The sequence below is a fragment of the Acartia tonsa genome, chromosome 2 (genome assembly GCF_053477335.1).
Source record: "Acartia tonsa isolate MP-2025a chromosome 2, ASM5347733v1, whole genome shotgun sequence".
NCBI classification, from domain to species: Eukaryota; Metazoa; Arthropoda; class Copepoda; order Calanoida; family Acartiidae; genus Acartia; species Acartia tonsa.
The window spans coordinates 16,251,238-16,270,665 of NC_137261.1; the positions used below are offsets into that span (position 1 = coordinate 16,251,238).

At 31.9% G+C, this 19,428-nt stretch overlaps 1 protein-coding gene across 2 annotated transcripts in view; it reads right to left on the bottom strand.

Moving 5' to 3' along the window:
- LOC145305688 (neurotrimin-like) overlaps positions 1 to 9,913 on the bottom strand; it is a 47,290-nt gene extending 37,377 nt beyond the window's left edge. For both annotated transcript variants that reach the window (XM_080147409.1, XM_080147402.1), the window contains exons 1-2: positions 9,813 to 9,913; positions 2,393 to 2,468 (exon numbers count right to left, since the gene is read on the bottom strand). In XM_080147409.1, the coding sequence (XP_080003535.1) occupies positions 2,393 to 2,447 (55 nt within the window). In that variant the 5' untranslated portion in view covers positions 2,448 to 2,468; positions 9,813 to 9,913. The remainder of the gene's footprint in view (positions 1 to 2,392; positions 2,469 to 9,812) is intronic.
- Positions 9,914 to 19,428: the final 9,515 nt, after the last annotated feature.

Here is a 19,428-nt window from a genome sequence, read left to right on the forward strand (position 1 = left end):
AATTTTGACATAAAGTGACATGTAGAAAATTATATTTGATTTTTTAGGGGAAACTGGTTAAAATTAATAATATAGATTAATTGTAAACAGACTCATCTTCAATCCGTATATAGAAGTAATAGGTTATTGTACTGTCTGTCTTTAGCGAAAGATCTCCCTAACCGCTGGACTGTTATCGATCTACTTTATAGTAAAGCTTTTCTATAGATTAAGGGTGGATTTAAACCTATTTGGGGTTAATTTCTTTCAGCCTCCCTTAAAAAAACTCCCCCCCCCCCCCGTTTTTAAACATTTTCTGTTTAAAACTAAAATTGAAAGTTTAAGGTTGACTTACCCCTGTCCCTAGAAGAAAAACACTTTGATTGATACGTACTTCAGAAATGATTCATAAAAGTCTATTAGACAGACAATGTTTGTAGACTATTCATGCTAATAAATAAAATGCCAAAAATCGTCTGAAAATATTTGAAAACATTTTATAAATTTTTATTGTCATATTTTGAGAAGAATATTGTTATATCACATATAGAATATAGTGAGTATATATACGGGGTTAGAATTACAAAATTTCATGAAAATATATACATATAGGTATGTGTATATGTGAGTTTATATATTGTTCCGGAATAAAAGGTGTAAAGAAGTAGATAATAATACAGTTACGTGAAGAAAGTCGCTCAAAAATCAACATGTGACGTCATACAAATGAGGAACTATCCATCTCTTTTCTGGGGGTCTTCTTTCCCACTTCACCGCCCATCTCCCATGACGTCACATGTTGATATTTTGAGCGACTTTCTACACGTATTTATACAGAAAGCTCTCTATTATGCCTATAAAGAAATGACGTCATACAATACGAATGACCAATGATGGACCAATACATTGAATAAATTATCAATGACAGGTCAGTATATATAATTTAATTGATCAATGGTAGGCAAGTATGACGTCATTTTTTATAGGAAATAAAATAAACCTTCAAGTTTTGTTAAACTCGAGGGGCCGAAGGCCTGGGCTCATAAAACTGGTATCAATTTTATGATTTTATTTTAATATTCGTAGAAAATTATCTGTAATTTGATGCTGTACAGTTTTTCAGTATGGCGGAGAACCGGTTATAATCCATCGGATACTAATCGGTTTCAAAGCCATACTGGAAACATAATAAAAAATAGTATGCCAAATCATTTCCTTCCTGAAATAAAGACACTGAATTATATTGGTTGGAATACAACTACTGTCAAATTCAACATATAGAAATATACATTTTCTGTTGTAGAAATATAGAAATATATACAGAGTCCTATCTCTCTTGGGGAATCAAGCTTATTCTATTTTCTAGTTAGGCCACCTTACCATCTTTCCAGAGAGAAAGAAAGAGGGGACAATGGGTTGTTGAATTCAATAGTCCCCAAAGTTTTATAATGCCGTTTTCTTATTCGTTGGCTTATCAACTTTGGGGACTTAAGTAAACTTTGATTGGTTGGTTAATTAAGTTGAACCGTTTAAACTACTAATTTTAATCAATCAGCAGAAGGGGTAATTTGTGTATCATCATTGGGGAATGTACATCAATTTATCGGCCATTGTCTTTTCCTTTTATGTCCCTGCTATCTTTCTATCTTCAATTCTTTGTTTATTTTCTACAGGGAGCATATCAAAAATGTTTTGAAAAGAATTAAACAAAATTTAAGTTTCTAAATTTAGATTTTTTTTGGTATTATTAAACTATTAGAGTAAAACAATAAAGAGGGATAGGTTTAAATTTAGCTGTATGACCCACCCCGAGGACCCTGTGCAATTTTTCTATTTGACCTTTGAAAATAAACCAATAGCGTCAAGAATATTAACACACCCAAGTCGCTACAAAAGAGCAAAAAGCAATTTGCTAGCAGAAAAATGGTCCTAATCAAGGGAATCCAGGTAGTTATTTAAAAAAGCAATTTGCTAGCAGAAAAATGGTCCTAATCAAGGGAATCCAGGTCTTTATTATCAAACTCAAAGTCCTAAGCAAGTCCAGTAAGTCATACAATGACGTCGCCTACATACTGACATTTATCAAGACTTGATTATAGAGATGCGGTTATAATATTGTACCTTATTGTAATAGGAATCAGTACACAAAAAATCAAATCATTAGGACAATAATATCACATAAACATTGTTGTTAAAAAAGATAAAAAAAACATCATATTTAACATGGACTTACGGACATTCTGGTAACAATTATTAGAGTTGTTACGTCTTCTAAATCGTACCTAACTATTGCAGGAATCATCATGCAAAGTTTGAAATCGATAGAACAATTTTAACATGCCTAAATTAACGAAAAATACTATCTCTTACGGACGGACAAACCTTAATACATAAATTTTGATAATAACTTTACCTAATATAACGAGAAGATAGAGTGATATGAGATACAATGATTTTCCAAACTCCATTCTTATACTGATAACAAACACCTAAAAGTATAAAAACAAGGATGACAACAAATAATTGGACATCCGGAGAAATTAACTATAGAGCAGTGTCATAAAAAATAAACATTAAAATAAAATAAATCACGAAACCTTTTATAATTTATGACATGAAAATCTAGGAATCGATCTAGCACCCCAACCATTAAGCAAATCTTAATGAAACTTTGTGGGGATATTTAAGCCCTTAGCCATCGTTGTTGAATAGGAGTAAAGAAAATCATGAAAACTTAAAAATCTAGGAATGGAACTAGCACCTTAACCAATTAACAAATCTCGATGAAACTTTATAGAAGTATGCAGAATTAGAACTTATTCAATTCCTGAAAATTTCAGCTGTTTGTCTTGAATAGGAGTCGAGAAAATAATGAAAACTTTAAAATGTAGGAATCGATCTATCACCCCAATTGATTGAAAAGTCATGAAACTTGCTGAAAATATAAAGAATGTTTCAGACGGACGGCCATACGACGACAATTTAAATCATAGAGTAGCTTCTCTACTAAAAAATAATTTGTCTGTATTTGACAGACATTGATTCTAGGGGCGCCATTCATCAAATTCATTCCATTTGAAATTGCTGAAAATTTGGTTATTTTATTATCATAATGAATGCATAAAACTGGGTTTGTCTGTAACTAAAAGGAAGTGGGTAAGAAGGGGGGGGGGGGGAGGTTTTTTTCACTTCGAATTTTTTGTCAGAATCCTAGTTCCTTGTCTGATTAAGTCTATTGTCGTTTTAGAATATCGTTTTAAAATGCTTTACTTATTGCATTTTTATTTTATAACGAACAGTATTAAAATAAGTTTAAGTTGAGAAGGATAATTTTCATTTGTTTTTGTCATAGGTCTATTATTAATCCTTTTAAAAACTAATGCAATACAATAATATATAAAGTAACTAAGAAAACAAACTAAATGTATGTTTAGCCCATTTTCTAGATAGGATAATATAATTATACATCTGTTTATTTATCAGTTACTATGGGTTGTTGTAGCAAGAGCGTGCACATAATTTTATATGGAGGGAAAGAGTAGTGGAGAGGGGGTGTATTTAATCCCCAAGAAAAAATATGATGGGGAAATATGACAATGCACTGTAAAGTGTCATAAAATTTCCATTATGGCCATGATCACAGATCAATATCCGCTGGATTAGAACCGGTTCTAAGCTATACTGAAAAATCATTATCCCATCGTACTAAATCCAATTTTCTACGAATATAAAAATGAACAATCATAAGATTAAAACCAGTTTGTTAGCCTTCGGAAACATTTTTATATCCGCGGAAAGCTGTTTATCATACGATGCAATAATAACTATTATCGTATTTATCCGAATCCGGTGGATAGGAACCGGTTCTCATCCATACGAAAAAACTATGTCTAGCATCGTATTATATCCAGATTTCGAAGAATATAAAAATTTACAATCATAAGATTAAAATCAGTTTTTTAGCCCGTGCCTACGGCACCTAGGGGCTAAAAAACCTAGGAGCTCGTTAGGCCAATACAGGAGTTGTCTCTTAAAAAAACTACTCTACAGGCTTTTAATCCCCCCCCCCCCTTCCAGTCCTAAAAGGGTATTGTGTCGCCCCCCTACCCTTTTGTCATTAAAGGTTGTTAGAAGGTAGGATTGGTACACTGATCTACAACCATGGTTACTTCTAATAAAATGTCAACATTTCATATTAATGTTACCTTTTTATTATCTTACTTATTCAACATAGGAGCAGCTTATAGTGTCTAATAAAATCTTTTGGCATACAATACAAATAACCAATTATAGGCCAGTATGAATTGCAATTGACTAATGGTAATATGTATACTAGCCTATCATTGGTCATTTGTATTGTATGACGTCATTTTTTACAGGCACTATTATTTGGTTCAGGAATATTACCTTTTTATTATCTGATTTATTCAACATATCTATAATTGTATCTCTATTTAGTAACTCTATCAACTAGTTTTATAATGTTTGATAGCATAGAATGGTTCACTTTTTGTCTAATATACAACTTTTTAAACATAGAAAATATAAATAATTATATATATCAAAGCTTATAATTTTCTAGTTTCTGCGACTTTGAGTAACCCAAGTTTATATTGACATTATTACATAAATTTAAAAACGCCGGCCTAGGATCACTATAAAGCTCCCTTAGATTTTTGAAAACTTTTAAATCCAGATAGATTAACCTTCCACATTTTTTCATGTAACCATATTAACATGATATAATTGCACATACCCTTATATTACTATTTCAAGTATTAGCGGCTACGCCTCCTAGAGGTCTCTAGGAGCAAATGGAAGTGGGGAGTTGAATCACAAAACCCATTTTTTATTTTATTTAATTTTTTTGAGGGGTAAGGGGGTGACTCCCCCAAGCCCCAACTCCATTTTTAAATTTATTTAAGATAAAATTTGGGGGGGATAGTTTTTTTCTAGGGACGATTTCTTTTAAGAAGGTGGTGGTGCCCTCTCCAAAAAATAGTTATAAACCTTCCCGGGACCAACAAGAAGCTACTCTGTTAAGGAGATTCCGATCGGTTCAGCGGTTAGCAAGATCTTACAGTACAGACAAACAAACATCCTTTTACTTTATTGTAAGGATAATAAAGAACGTTCAGAGCCTTTGAAAAAATTGATGTTACTTTCGAAAAATTGTGGCCACTCTAGAATTAGCCCTACCAAGAACACAGATAATGCCAGGACGGGAGGGGACAATCGGCTGTTTATTACACTAGTCCCCAAAGTTTGTAGTAACGATTCCTTATTCGTTAACTCAATAACTTTTATTGGTTGGTTTATTTAGTTGAGTGTTTAAGCGTTTCAACCACTAAATGTAATCTGCAGAATAGATAATTTTTGTGTGTAATCATTGGGGATGTACATCAATTTATCACCAATTGTCTTATCCCTTTAGATCCCTGTATAAAGCCAATTGGGTAAGGGGGAAATGTTTGAAGATGTTAAGCAAATACTAGGGAATGTGTACCTTCACGTACACTCACGTATTACAATCATACGAAGCAGCTTATAGAAAATGTTTATAGGTACTACAAGCTGCTTCCCATTATAAAATTAAAAATACTTATTTGATTATTGATTAAAAATTCCCTCTTCTCTTTTTTTATCACTATAAGAATTTAAAGGCTTTTATTCTAGCATCTAGGGGGGGGGGGGGAGTAAGTCCTTAAAAAAGGTTAAAACCGTCCCCCCACCCCAATTTTTACTTCAGTTTCAAAAAGAAAAAAAAACATTTGTTTCTTTATTTTTAAAAAAATATTTTTTTTTTTTGGGGGGGGGGGGTTTCTAGGATTGATTTCTCTTGAGAGAGGGTGGTGGTATTCTTCTCCTTCCCAGGACCTATAAGAAGCTTCATTATAAAGGAGAACCATATCAGTTTAGCGGTTGGCGATATCCTTTGGTACAGATAGACAGACAGACAAATACACATCCAGTTACATTAATATGATAATTACGAAAAACCATGCGGAAATGAATACACACTATTATAGAACAAATCTTCATTATTCTGCTGCATTAAAAAAAGCACCCATAACAAGGATGGAAACATCTGTAATAGCCTAGCTCATCATATCATTAAAAAAGCACCTATGACAAGAATGGAAACATCTGTAATAGCCTAGCTCATCATATCATTAAAAAAGCACCCATAACAAGGATGGAAACATCTATAATAGCCTAGCTCATTATATCATTAAAAAAGCACCCATAACAAGGATGACAACATTTTTAATAGCAGACAGAGAGAGAGAGGGGGGGACAATAGGCTGTTTATTCACTGGTCCCCAAAGTTTTATAATAACGATTTCTTATTCATTGGCTTGACAACTTTTGATTTGATTGGTGCGTTCATTAAGTTGAGTGTTCAAACATTTCAACCACTGATTATAATCTACAGAAGGGGTAATTTTGTGTATCATCATTGGGGATGTGTATTGATTTATCGACCATTGTCTTATCCATTTATATCCCTGTATGATCGACAAGCTTAACAGAGAGTAGAATGGATTGACGGTTATTACAAATTTGTATTATTTTTTCAATTTTTGTAAAATCATCCTTGGAATCATTACTCATTACCCTCCCATGTCCCGAAAAAATAGCCCGTCCTTCGAAGAATATGCAGAAATATTTAACTTACTAGCGGGTGCATCGCTAACCACCAGCAAAATAGCTAAAAACCTACCCAGTACAAATATTCAGTCGTTGACAAGATCTTAACGAACAGACAGACACAAAAACATTTCTACTGTTTGTTCCATAGCCCTCAAGGAATTTGATTAAATGGTGTAAAGAATGGAATGTTATGAATATTCATTATTACAACAAGGATGACACAACAACCTTAAAAGCGAAGCTCTGAAATCAGAAGGAAGATCAAATGAACAATAACTCTTTTAGAGTTTCAGAGCTTAATAAGCAGAAAATTAATTTCTAAGTCTAAACTAAATTGTAGATAAATTTGTAGGAAAATTGCTTAAATACAGTAAAAGGTCATACATTCATTGTTAAGGATTTGCTTATTATTCTTGTTGTCCTAAGAATCATTATTCCAAATGATAGGCCAATATATTTTTTATTTGACTAACGGTAGAATGTTTACTGGCCTACCATTTGTCATTTTTATTGTATGACTTCATTTTTTCATAGGCACTATAAGCTGCTTCATTCCATCATAAAGTTGCTGCCCTTTCAAGTTTTAAATCGATCAGACAAAACTTATTTGTATTTTCTATATGTATTTCAACCAGACGGACACGACCTAGCCGCAGAAAATCTTCGCTGTAAATAATAAAGGTGAGAAATCATTAGTTAAAGATCTCAATAACATGTTTCCACGCATTGCCGGGGAATCTTAATAAATTATTCACACGGGGACAGGGAAATGTTAATAGTATTATGTTTCTGATTTTCTTTATTTTTAAAACAAAATTTATGTTTACATAAGTAGGGTATTGGTGAAGATGATAAAAGACCCTTCACTGATTATGACGTCATACGATACAATAGCCAATGAGAGGACAGTATAAAATTTTTGCTGGTCTTTCATTGGCTATTCTATCGTATGACGTCATGTGGAGGGACTTTTACTATCTTCGTTATTGATGTTATTCTAACTTAACTTTACATTCTAGTATTTCCAGTTGAGAGAAAAAGTAAACTTAAACCCAAATTTAAGCCATTTGTTAAAAAAATCTTTCAATAAGATAGTATCGGGTATAGTCCCTTTCGTGACAACGCCTCTTAAGGGGCGTTTCATCGTATTTTCAAAGTAGCTTTTTCCCTATTTCTATTTTAACCCTGCGGAGAAAATCGCCTAAAATAACCTATTAAAACCTACTGTAAAAATACGACGAAACGCCCCTTAAGAGGCGTTGTCACGAAAGGTGCTATACCCATTCTATCCGTAATATCAATCAATAGACGAAACTTAATCATACAATATACAAGGTTTAAAAAACTTTAAATTTACAAAAAATACTTTTTTCATTTTTATTATTAAAAAAAAGAAATATATACAATCTATTACTTTATCCCTGAACTATCCATGCAAAGATCAGTTGAATAATAGGATTAGGTTTCTAAACATAATTGTTAACAAGCTTTTTACTTGTATATCTTAAAAGCAAAGTAGAACGATGTCCATCTATATGTTTGCCCGTCCGTCTATTACGATCTCGTAATTGTTTAAGAGTGTGCTATTCAATGAATATACATTGATCCTGTAATGGTTTAAGCATTTTCTCTGTTTTAGTTTTTAGATAAATTGTTTAGGTTATTATGGATATAAGTACTATTATTATTATTGAACAAAATCATTTTATTCCGAGGTATTTAAATTGAGAAGCAAGTTTAAATTTGAAGTAATCTATCATGTGATTTTAGCGTGAAATTCTTTTCTTCAATTTTGAATTACACATAAATAAGAATAAATTTTAGTGTTTACCAAAGCTATTAATCAAAATAAATCTCAGACTTACTACAAAAATATAGAGAACGGCGGGATTTTGACGTTAATAAACGTTATGTTAAAGTCAAGGTGACACAAATTATACTTGAAGCAAATAAAACGCTGTGCTATCGCCTGTATACAATATGTGTGAATTTCAGGATCTTGTAAAAAGGGAATTTAAGGGGTAGTTTCAAAAATGCATTTGAACTTAATTTAGTGAAGCGCATACTTTTTCCTGGTTAACTGGTTAAACTACTTTTATATGGCATATATTTGAAAGAATTTCAATTTTCTACCACGTAGTTTTTAAAATATCAAGACTTGAAAATTGTCTTTTTAAATTGCATATATCACAAAAAGACGATTTTCAAGTCTTGATATTTTCAAAACTACGTGGTAGAAAATTGAAATTCTTTCAAATATATGCCATATAAATATAGTTTAACCCATTAACTAGAAAAAAAATATGCGGTTAACTAAATTAAGTTCAAATGCATTTCGTGAAACTACCCCTTCAGAACGTAAAATAAAATCACTTAAGAATCAATATTGTACTAGCGGCTGCACATCTAGTATCTAATAAATATAGGCCTGTATACAAACGGAGAGATAGGAGGCTTAAAATAGACTAATAATCCTAAGATTTAAATTTAATGATAGGGACTTAAGAAAATCTTTTATAATCAGAAGAACCTAATAACCTTAGTGTTTTGCTCGATCTTAATAAAATAACATTTTTTTTTAAAGCGAAGCTTTTCTATAATTAGGGTCGGTCCGTCCGTCCGTCACAGAGAGTTAGCTCTTTTCGTTAATTTAAACAGGTTAGAATTGTCCTATCGATTCCAAACTTTGCATGATGATTCCTATAGTAGTTAGGTACAATTTAGAAAGCGTTGCAACTCTATAAACAATACCAAAATGTACGTACGTCCATTTTAAACATGTCGATTTTTAACTTTTTTGACAACTAATTTTTGTATGTTAAAATTATCCGATTCTTCTGATTTTTTAAAAACTGATTCCTATTACAACAAGGTACAATGTTATAAGCGAAGCATCTTTATAAACAAGTTCTAAAAATGTAAGTATGTCCTTAAACAGTATCATCTATTTATGCAGTTTTGCAACAAATTTTCTTAAAATATTGTTTGTACTGATGCATTAATAATTTGCTAATTCAGTTTTGACAATCTACAAGTGTTAATGTTAGTTTGTCCTTCCATTTCAGAGACTCGCTTTTATGGATGTTGTCATCCTTGTTTTTACAAATCTTACAAGCTTTGTTATGATATTCCTGATATTCAAACGTTTAGATTTGAAGAAGAAAACACTAATTACGTACCTTCAATGCAATATTCAACAAAAAGATATTTTTTTTCACTCAGATTAAATTTTATCTATTATCACTGACTACTTACAATAAAATTATCCATTTATATTTCTAAATAAATAAGAAAAAAAAATAAAATTTATATGTTCTTATTTTCATATTATAATAACTTTTAAGATCCAGGACAAACGTAACAAACGTAGGAGTGAACAATCGCAGAAGTGTATATTATAAATATTAAGTATTTCTATACAGGTTATGTTAAGATATGAATATACAAATAAGCCCCCCGCAGGGGTTATGCATTTAGAAAAAAAACCTATAAGATGGCTAAAAATAGGATATCGCGTTCTCCTTAAGGGTAGCTCCTCATAGGTCCCAGGAAGGATTATAACTATTCTTAGGGAGGGTACCAACACCCTCCCAATAGAAATCGCCCCTAGAAAAAGTTACCCCCCCCCCGCAAACAAAAAAAAATAAAAATAAAATAAAAAAATTAATTTTAGGTGGTGAGATGGGTTGCCTCTAGAGGCCTTTAGGGATGTAGCCGTTAGTTATTATATAAAGCACAGAAGAATAATTATCACTTATCTATTTGTCAAGGCAACCCTGTGCAGAATTAAAAAATACCAGATTTAAGCCTCCAAACAAAAGTAAACTTAAGCATGAAACATACATTTTATGATAAGGCATCTATCTAGAAGCTTTTAATAGATTTACTTATTAGTCTAGTAATTATTTGGATTCAAATAAATATGCAGACTGTTTCAACTGATCATAATTGTAATTAAACTAAACTTTTAGTATAACTTTTCATCTACCTCCGACAATAAGATATAAATAGATGGTTTCATTGGTAGCTAGATTAAAATGTTTAGTTTACAACAAATGAAAGATAATAAGATTAATTTTGGAAGCTCTTAATGGTGCTTAAAAAAATTGCCTCATATTATAATAGTCCATTATTCTAATATGACGTAATTCTGTAATTATTCGGCCAGTAGTTTTTAAATTCATACCCTTTTCTAAGGGCACTAAATTTAAAAACTATTGGCCGAAAAATCGCCAATTACGTCATATAAGATAATGGACTATTCTAATGCGACGTCATTTTTTATAGGCACTGAGAACTTGATTTTTTTGACTATCAAAAAGGAAATTTTATATCGACATTTTAATAGAAAACGAATGTGTTCATGTATGATATATTATCGCTAACCATATCATCGACACAATAGTCGATATAACAACAGAACAAAAGTATGACAGGGTAAAGAACAAAAATGATATGCAACTTTGAATAAAACTATCTTCACTATAAAATAAAATAAAATAAGATAGAGTAAAATGATTGAATACATGTATATGTGGCATCATGGTTATCCTACTCAAGATATGACCATGGCGCGTGCCAGGAATCAAACATACAAAATGTGTGTGTGTGTGTGTCAGTCTGTGTATTAAGTGTGTGTGTGTGTGTGTGTCAGTCTGTGTATTAAGTGTGTGTGTGTGTGTGTGTCAGTCTGTGTATTAAGTGTGTGTGTGTGTGTGTGTCAGTCTGTGTATTAAGTGTGTGTGTGTGTGTGTGTCAGTCTGTGTATTAAGTGTGTGTATGTGTGTGTGTCTTATCGGAGGTAAAAATATGAACGGCTAACTACGGGAGGGATGAGTGGTAGAATGAAGAATGGTTTCTCCCCACTCTATCTCTCTCTTACTTTCTTTCTTTCCTTTCCATCCGTCTTTCCTATCTCCCCTATTCTCTATCAAATTAAGCCAACAAGTTAATACCTCTCGCATCAACGTCCACTATCTTTATTTTCACCTTATTTTTCTACTTTTCTCAAAATTATAAAATGTTTATGTTAAATAACAAGGACAACATGCATTAATAGCGAAACAATAACAAATTGTTTAAGAAAAGGACACTAAATCTTCTAATTCTCTAGATACTGTTTTATTTGTTTTTCATTTTCTGTTTTTTAAGTAAAGTTTAGATGTTCAAATAATTTACATATTCTTACTTAATAAAATCTATTAATCAAAGAAAACAATGGGTCTATAAATGAAAACCTATAGTTGCTCCATCAAATTATTGGATAAGCTATTCGTTTAAGCCTAGAAAGGGTAAAAAATCTTACGGGACTATATCTCTAAGGGGCACCTCTCGGAGGGGGCTACTCGTAACTTTATTTTACAAAATAAAACATATAATAAACACAAAAGCAAAAAGTTAGTTTGATGTGAAGAAAATATTCAAAATATCTGCAAATTCTTTCCTATTTGCCATAAGTAAAACAATCACTCAAACGGATAAACACCGAAATCTAGCATTCGTTGTTTGTTTGTTTGTGAGAAGCAACCCCAAACAAGCCTTTAGCTACATGCCCAGTTCACTGCGGCATAACAAAATTACATACACACACCCCGGGTAAAAATAATTTTTCTCATCCGAATAACAACCAGCTGACAACCGACTAATTTCACTCAAATATGTTTCCTGTTTACGGAACTTGTTAGGTTAAGAAATTATTATAAGAACTGATCACGCAATTGTATTGGAAAAATGTAATTCTATTTAACTTTTCAATAAATTCTAGTTTTTCTGAAAACAAATGTTTGGATTTTTTTTTATATTAGGTCAATCATGTTCGAAAATACATAATTATATAATATGTCAATAATTCTTTTTCAATTATAAAATGAATAAAGACAAGAATAAAAAAATTTTAATTACAGCAAAGCTGAATTAAACAGACAACAACAACCAAAGAGTGACAGCAATTTTTAATTATTGAATAAAGATGAATTCAACCAATTACTTATTTTTTTATGAAGCAGCTTTTAGAGCCTGATAAAAAAGGACGTCATTCAATACAAATGATTAACTATAGGCCAGAATGTATTGTAATTGACCAATAGTAAAATGTATACTGACCTATCATTGGTCATTTGTATTGAATCACGTAATTTATTATTAAGCACTATAATCTGCTTCTTTTTATATGTTTAAAAGTGCTTAAAATCCAAAATGATTATTCAAGAATGTACTACATATTGTAACATTATTATAGCGTTATTGTGGTAAAATATTTTACCTAATTATCGGAGAAATCGCCTTTTTTATAACTCTACAATCTAAACATTTGGTGTCAAAGAGTTAATAACAATTATTGTCGTTAAGACATTTTGGTATAGGTTGTCAGTTTTTCAAATTCAATCTTTAAGCTAATTGACGATTCTAACATTCCAAAATTTAAAATAAGACGTTTTGTAGTTATGATAAATTGAAGTTATATTGTTTAGAATATTTAGAGTAATATTTTATGATAGAGGAGGTTGCGTGAATTTTTTTTACAAGAAAATATTACTTTTAGAATGAAATTACTTTATTTATACCAAGTGAAGCTTTTCTAACCTTCTATTTGAATAGATCATAAATTAAAGCATGTTATAGAACTGTATTATGATTTAGCACAGAAGCTTAACCTTATTATAGAAAAGTAGTAAGACCCAAAAGCTATATATAATAACGCATTCTTACTCGTTGGAATAACAAATTTTGGGACTTTAGGGAATTTTGATTGGTTGATTCATTAAGTTGTGTGTTTAAGCGTTTTAACCACTAATTTTTATTTACAGATGGGGTAAATTTGTGCATCATCATTGGGAATGTACATCAATTTATCGGTCATTGTTTTATCCCTTTAGATCCCTGACTATTATGCACATAAATTGAACACTAAACAATCCCTCTGCCCCCCCCCCCTCCTCCCCCCCACTGCTTCATAAATCAAGAACAACAGTTACAAAGACTTTAAATCTGTCACCTTTGCCATTTTTCTTGGGGAACAATTTTGTGAAAAGTGTTTAATGTATTTTTCCTGCCTTTTTTGTGCGTGCTAAAATTATCATTTCTGACATTCAGTGTACTGTTTTTTAACTCTAAAGGGAAAAAACAATGGCCGATAAATTTATATTTATCCCCAATTTTGATACATAAAATTACCCCTTTTAGTGTAATAAACAGCTCATTAACCGTTTACAGTCGGGCCCCTTGCCGCACCTTAATCGGTCGGAGGGGGGGGGGGAGGCGTTCATCGCCCCCCCTATTATCTCCTTTCCTATTAGAGCTAGTGGGTTTTTTTGTGCAAGTCCTCTAAAATTATTATTAAACATTTAAAATACAGTAATTCTCATAAAAAAGTTAGAATCAGAGAGAGATAGGTTAACCCTTATCGCCCCCTCCCCACCTCCGGTTTTTTCTATATCATTTTCTGTGTGTGAAAGAAAAAGAACCCAAACTGCGTGACTTTTTATGTATGTGTATGACACATAACTGAGAGTTGGAATTCTTTGAATATCTCCATGCCAGCAAACCTAGGAGGGTCATCCAGGTAAAGAGCAAAACTATTTTTTTGACTAAAACAAAGCATTTTATCATACCAAATTCTAAAATATCCTCTAGTAGTACATCCTTATATGAAATACAGGTGTTCAAGTCACTTTTAGGTTCCAGGTATGATCCTGCAGGTCCTGATCCTCCAGGTCTCCAGAAATCTTTAAAAGACTCTTGTGGCAGCAATTTTTGACTGAGAGACTTCAAATTTTAAACTTTTCTTACATGTCTACATAACGTATCAAAATTTCATAAAGATCCGCCGCCGTTTTCCCGCCGACCGCCGACTGCTGCGGCTGGCAGCTGCCAAGTACAGCTACGGCAGCTGAAATTTATAATTTGATATTTCTAATGTAAAATATACATAAAGATAAACATTTTCTGAAAAAATAAAAAAGCTACAGCCGTTTGAAATTCTTAAGTAAAAAAAGACCTAAAAACAAAGTTTGTTAAATAAAAGGGCGAAGGAAGCAAAAATTTACTTAGACTTATAAAAGATCGGAAATTCATTATCAAACAGGGAACTTGCACAAAAAAATTAATCCCTCTAGGTCTAATAAGAACTGAGATAATAGGGGGGGGGGGGAGGGGCCCGACTGTAAAGGGTTAATCGATCATTCTTTATTATAATGATTGGGTTTCATCATTTTTCCATAATAATGCCTTTTTGTATAGAAATCCTCTAGTTTAAAATCGATCGGACAATTCTTACAAATCTCTTTTTTCTCATTATCAAAAATTATTGAGTCCTCTTTTACTTAACTTTTTTTGTAAGAAAGAATAGGAATTTATTTTCAACAAATCGACATTATGTATAACAATTTAAAATATAGGGAAAAGTAAGAAAAACTGTTATGTTTATATTTTCTAGGTTAAAGGTAAAGGAAACATGACATTAGACAAATTAGTTAATAAAAATTATATCCTTTTCTTTTCCTGTTTTAAGTGAAACACAAATGTATTAAAGAATATTAATGTATCTCAAAGAAGGTAAAGTATAGCATAAAATCCAGGATTTTTTCTTGGCTAGCCTGAAATAAAATTAAAAGGACTAAGAGAAGTTATGGCTTTCAGTAAATTTTATTTATTTCATCATTTATCCAGACGTAATAAATGCCTATTTTATTAATTTAATAAAGGCCATAGTTCAAAGAAATATTTGGGATTTTCAGTTCTATTTCTCCTTATTCTCTGCTTTGGCTCTTTGAATATTAATATGTTTAAGATTAAATACTCTACTAAATTTCTTTTAGTAACTTGAAAAAGTGTCTCAAAAATCAGCTATTTGATGCCATAAAAATGAGGGAGAGGACAAGTAGGAAAGAAAAGCCCTAAAAAAAGATAATCCCTCATTTTTATGGCGTCATATGGCTGATTTTTGAGACACTTTGTCCAGTTACTATAAAATTGCTATGCATATGGGTAATGATTACTCTACTATACCTCTACTATAATTGGTAAGCTAGTTGTCTGTTTGTTTAATGTATATAGGGTAATGATTACTCTACTATACCTCTATTATAATTGGTAAGCTAGTTGTCTGTTTGTTTAATGTATATAGGGTAATGATAACTCTACTATACCTCTATTATAATTGGTTAGCTAGTTGTCTGTTTGTTAAATGTATATAGGGTAATGATTACTCTACTATACCTCTATTATAATTGGTAAGCTAGTTGTCTGTTTGTTCAATGTATATAGGGTAATGATTACTCTGCTATACCTCTATTATAATTGGTAAGCTAGTTGTCTGTTTGTTTAATGTATATAGGGTAATGATTACTCTACTCTATTATCTCTACTTAAATTGGTAAGCTAGTTGTCTGTTTGTTTAATGTATATAGGGTAATGATTACTCTGCTATACCTCTATTATAATTGGTAAGCTAGTTGTCTGTTTGTTTAATGTATATAGGGTAATGAATACTCTACTCTATTATCTCTACTTAAATTGGTTAGCTAGTTGTCTGTTTGTTTAATGTATATAGGGTAATGATTACTCTACTCTATTATCTCTACTTAAATTGGTTAGCTAGTTGTCTGTTTGTTTAATGTATATAGGGTAATGATTACTCTACTCTATTATCTCTACTTAAATTGGTAAGCTAGTTGTCTGTTTGTTTAATGAGCTCATTACTAGAATCTCATATTTTCTGAGTAAACACACAAATGGTGGGACATCATTTCCGCGTAAATCTCAGATGATATAGCAAACTTTTCAGGAAAAAGCTTTTTAAGATTTTAAGAATGTTTTTATTTTCTATGTTACTTGCAGTTACGCCCCTAGAGGCCTCTGAAAAAAGTTAAAATAATTCTTTAAAGGAGGGGGGTCATATTTTTTTGGAATGGTCTCATTTTTGTCTTGGGTTGATTTATCCTAGGAGGATGGTGGTACCCTTCCCCATAATAGTTATAAATAATCCTAGGATTCAAAAGTATGTTGCTTCTTTTTTGATCTGAAAATTTCATTATTAGGATAACATGATACTAAAGATATTAATAACTTATATCAATTGGCGGTTATATAAATTAAACGGAAATAATTGCACACCCATACAAATGTATAAATATATGTATATATTTATTTTGACTGCAGGCTATTTCCCTCTTCTGGTAGCGGATGTCTTTGCATAACTGTTCAAAATTAATCAAACTCTTGAGCTCCATGTATCAATGCATATAAAAGGGTATCACTTTTCCCAATATAAAACCTTTCAGTTTCGGTAAAAACTAATCAGAAATAATCCAATTCATGCTCAAGCATGACAACAAGAAAACAATATTAACTTTGAATAATATCACCTCTCCAGAACACTACAGCTCAAAAACTAGCCCTTGTGAGAATTTTTCTTTAATCTAAAACACAATTGATAAAGTTGAATTTTATATAAAATATTGTTAGCTTTTTTACTTTTGGACAAATCTATTCTTATTTCTTTGTTATCCTACTGCATTTTTGAAACACTATCCTTACCTTAAGAGAGTACATAAAAACATTTTATATAATTATAACATTTACGATAAAAAAGTATTCGATCTATTGCAGTTTACGGTAAAATATTCCTGGTAACGATTATCTCCAAAAAATTTAAAATTTAAGGCTGCTACTAGAAGCCAAACGGCTGAACGTACATATTATGCCCGCACATCATTATAAGCGGCATAGGAATGCCAATAGATAATATGGAATAGTCAAGATTCATTGATGCAAGCAAAAATTCTCGCGCATTTATGTGCGCTGCGAGATAACTGTACACTTTTGAGTAATGACTATTCCAGATAATTTCTAGGCCTCTTTTAGTCAGTTAACATTTTGTGCGGAAATAATATGTACGCTTAGCCGTTTGACCGCTAGCAGCCTATACAGATTTTAAAATAAACGATTTTGAAAATAGAAATACACATTCAACTGAAAATTGCACTTATAAGATGTATCTATTGATTATTGTATGTCTGAAATATTTTTATACACAAATGTAATATGTTCATATATTCAAACAGTATCCTGTATCTAAGCAGTTTTGCAAAAAAAAAATAACTTAAACAATTCACTCTACATGTGTTACGTTCGTTTGTCAAACCATTTCATCCTTGTTTTGTAATAAATTAAGCATAAACCTCTGAAAATGTAGAGATTTTTCAAAAATATGTTGTGTTACGTATACGCACTTTTTGTTGTCATATATTGTTTGTAACATATGTACGTAATCATTTGTTTCCATTTTTAAAAGCAAAGCTTTTCTATAATCATGGTCGGTACGTCCGTCTTGAACGGATAGTTTTTTTTCCAGTGAGGAAGGGGACATTGGGCTGTTTATTACACTAGCCCCCAAAGTTTTACAATAACCTTTTTTAATTTGTTGGTGGACTTCGAATTTTGATTGGTTGGTTAATTAAGTTCAACCACTAATTTTAATCTATTAAAGGGATAATTTTGCGTTTCATCATTGGGGATGTACATCAATTTATCAGCATTTGTCTTATCCCTTTAGATCCCTTTTCCCAAGCCATAGTCTATCTGTATTACATTTACTGACAAAGTTAATAGCAGCTACGCCATTAACCCTTAACGGTCGGGGGAGGGGGGGGGGGGCGTTGAACGCCCCACCATCCGGTTTTTTCTATCTCATTTTCTGTGTGTGAAAGATAAAGAGCCCAAATTGCTTGACTTTTTAAGTATGGGTATGACACATAACTGAGAGTTGGAATTTTTTTAATATCTCCATCCTGGCGGGCACAGGATGCCAGCAAACCTGGCAGGGTCATCCAGGTAAAGAACAAAAAATTGTTTGTGATTTAAACAAAGCATTTTATCTTACCAAAATACTAAAATATTCTCTAGTAGTACATCCTCATATTAAATACAGGTGTTCAAGTCAATTTCAGGTTCCAGGTATGATCCTGCAGGTCCTGATCCTCCAGGTCTCCAGAAATCTTTAAAATGCTCCTGTGTCCGCAATTTTTGACTTAGAGACTTCAAATTTTAAACTTAAGCTTTTCTTACATGTCTACATAATGTATTAAAATTTCATAAAGATCCGCCGCCGTTTTCCCGCCGACCGCCGACTGCGGCGGCTGGCAGCGTCCAAGTACAGCTGCGGCCGCTGAAACTTATGTTTTGATATTTCAAATATAAAATTTAAATAAAATAAACATTTTCTGCAAAAAAAAAATTTCTTCTAGCTTTAAAAATAAAAAAATTACAGCCGTTTGAAATTTTTAAGTAAAAAAGGACCTAAAAACAAAGCTTGTTAAATAAAAGGGTGAAGGAAGCGGAAATTGACCTTGACTTACTTAAGGTCGGAAATTCACCATAACACAGGGGACTTGCACTAGCTCTAATAGGAACTGAGATAATGAAGGGGGGGGGGGCGTTGAACGCCCCCCCCCCCCCGCCTGATTAAGGTGCGGCAAGGGGCCCGACTGTTAAGGGTTAGTCACTAGGGCACTTACTAATAAAGAGGTGCATAGGCATTAGTTTAATTAAAACAACCCTAGGCTGAATGTAAGCTTTCATGATAAGCTCATCGTAGAACTACTTAGCATAAAAACAACCAAAGGCTTAAAGTTAGCTTTTCTAAAAAGCTTAACTTAATCAACTCAATGTAGTTCCAGAACTACTTTACTTAATACAAAATATACCTTACTGCTTAATGTAATATGCTTTACATATACTTTTAGAAACCTTCTTTACTTATTCAATTAGGCTAAACATACTATTAAATTGATGTTG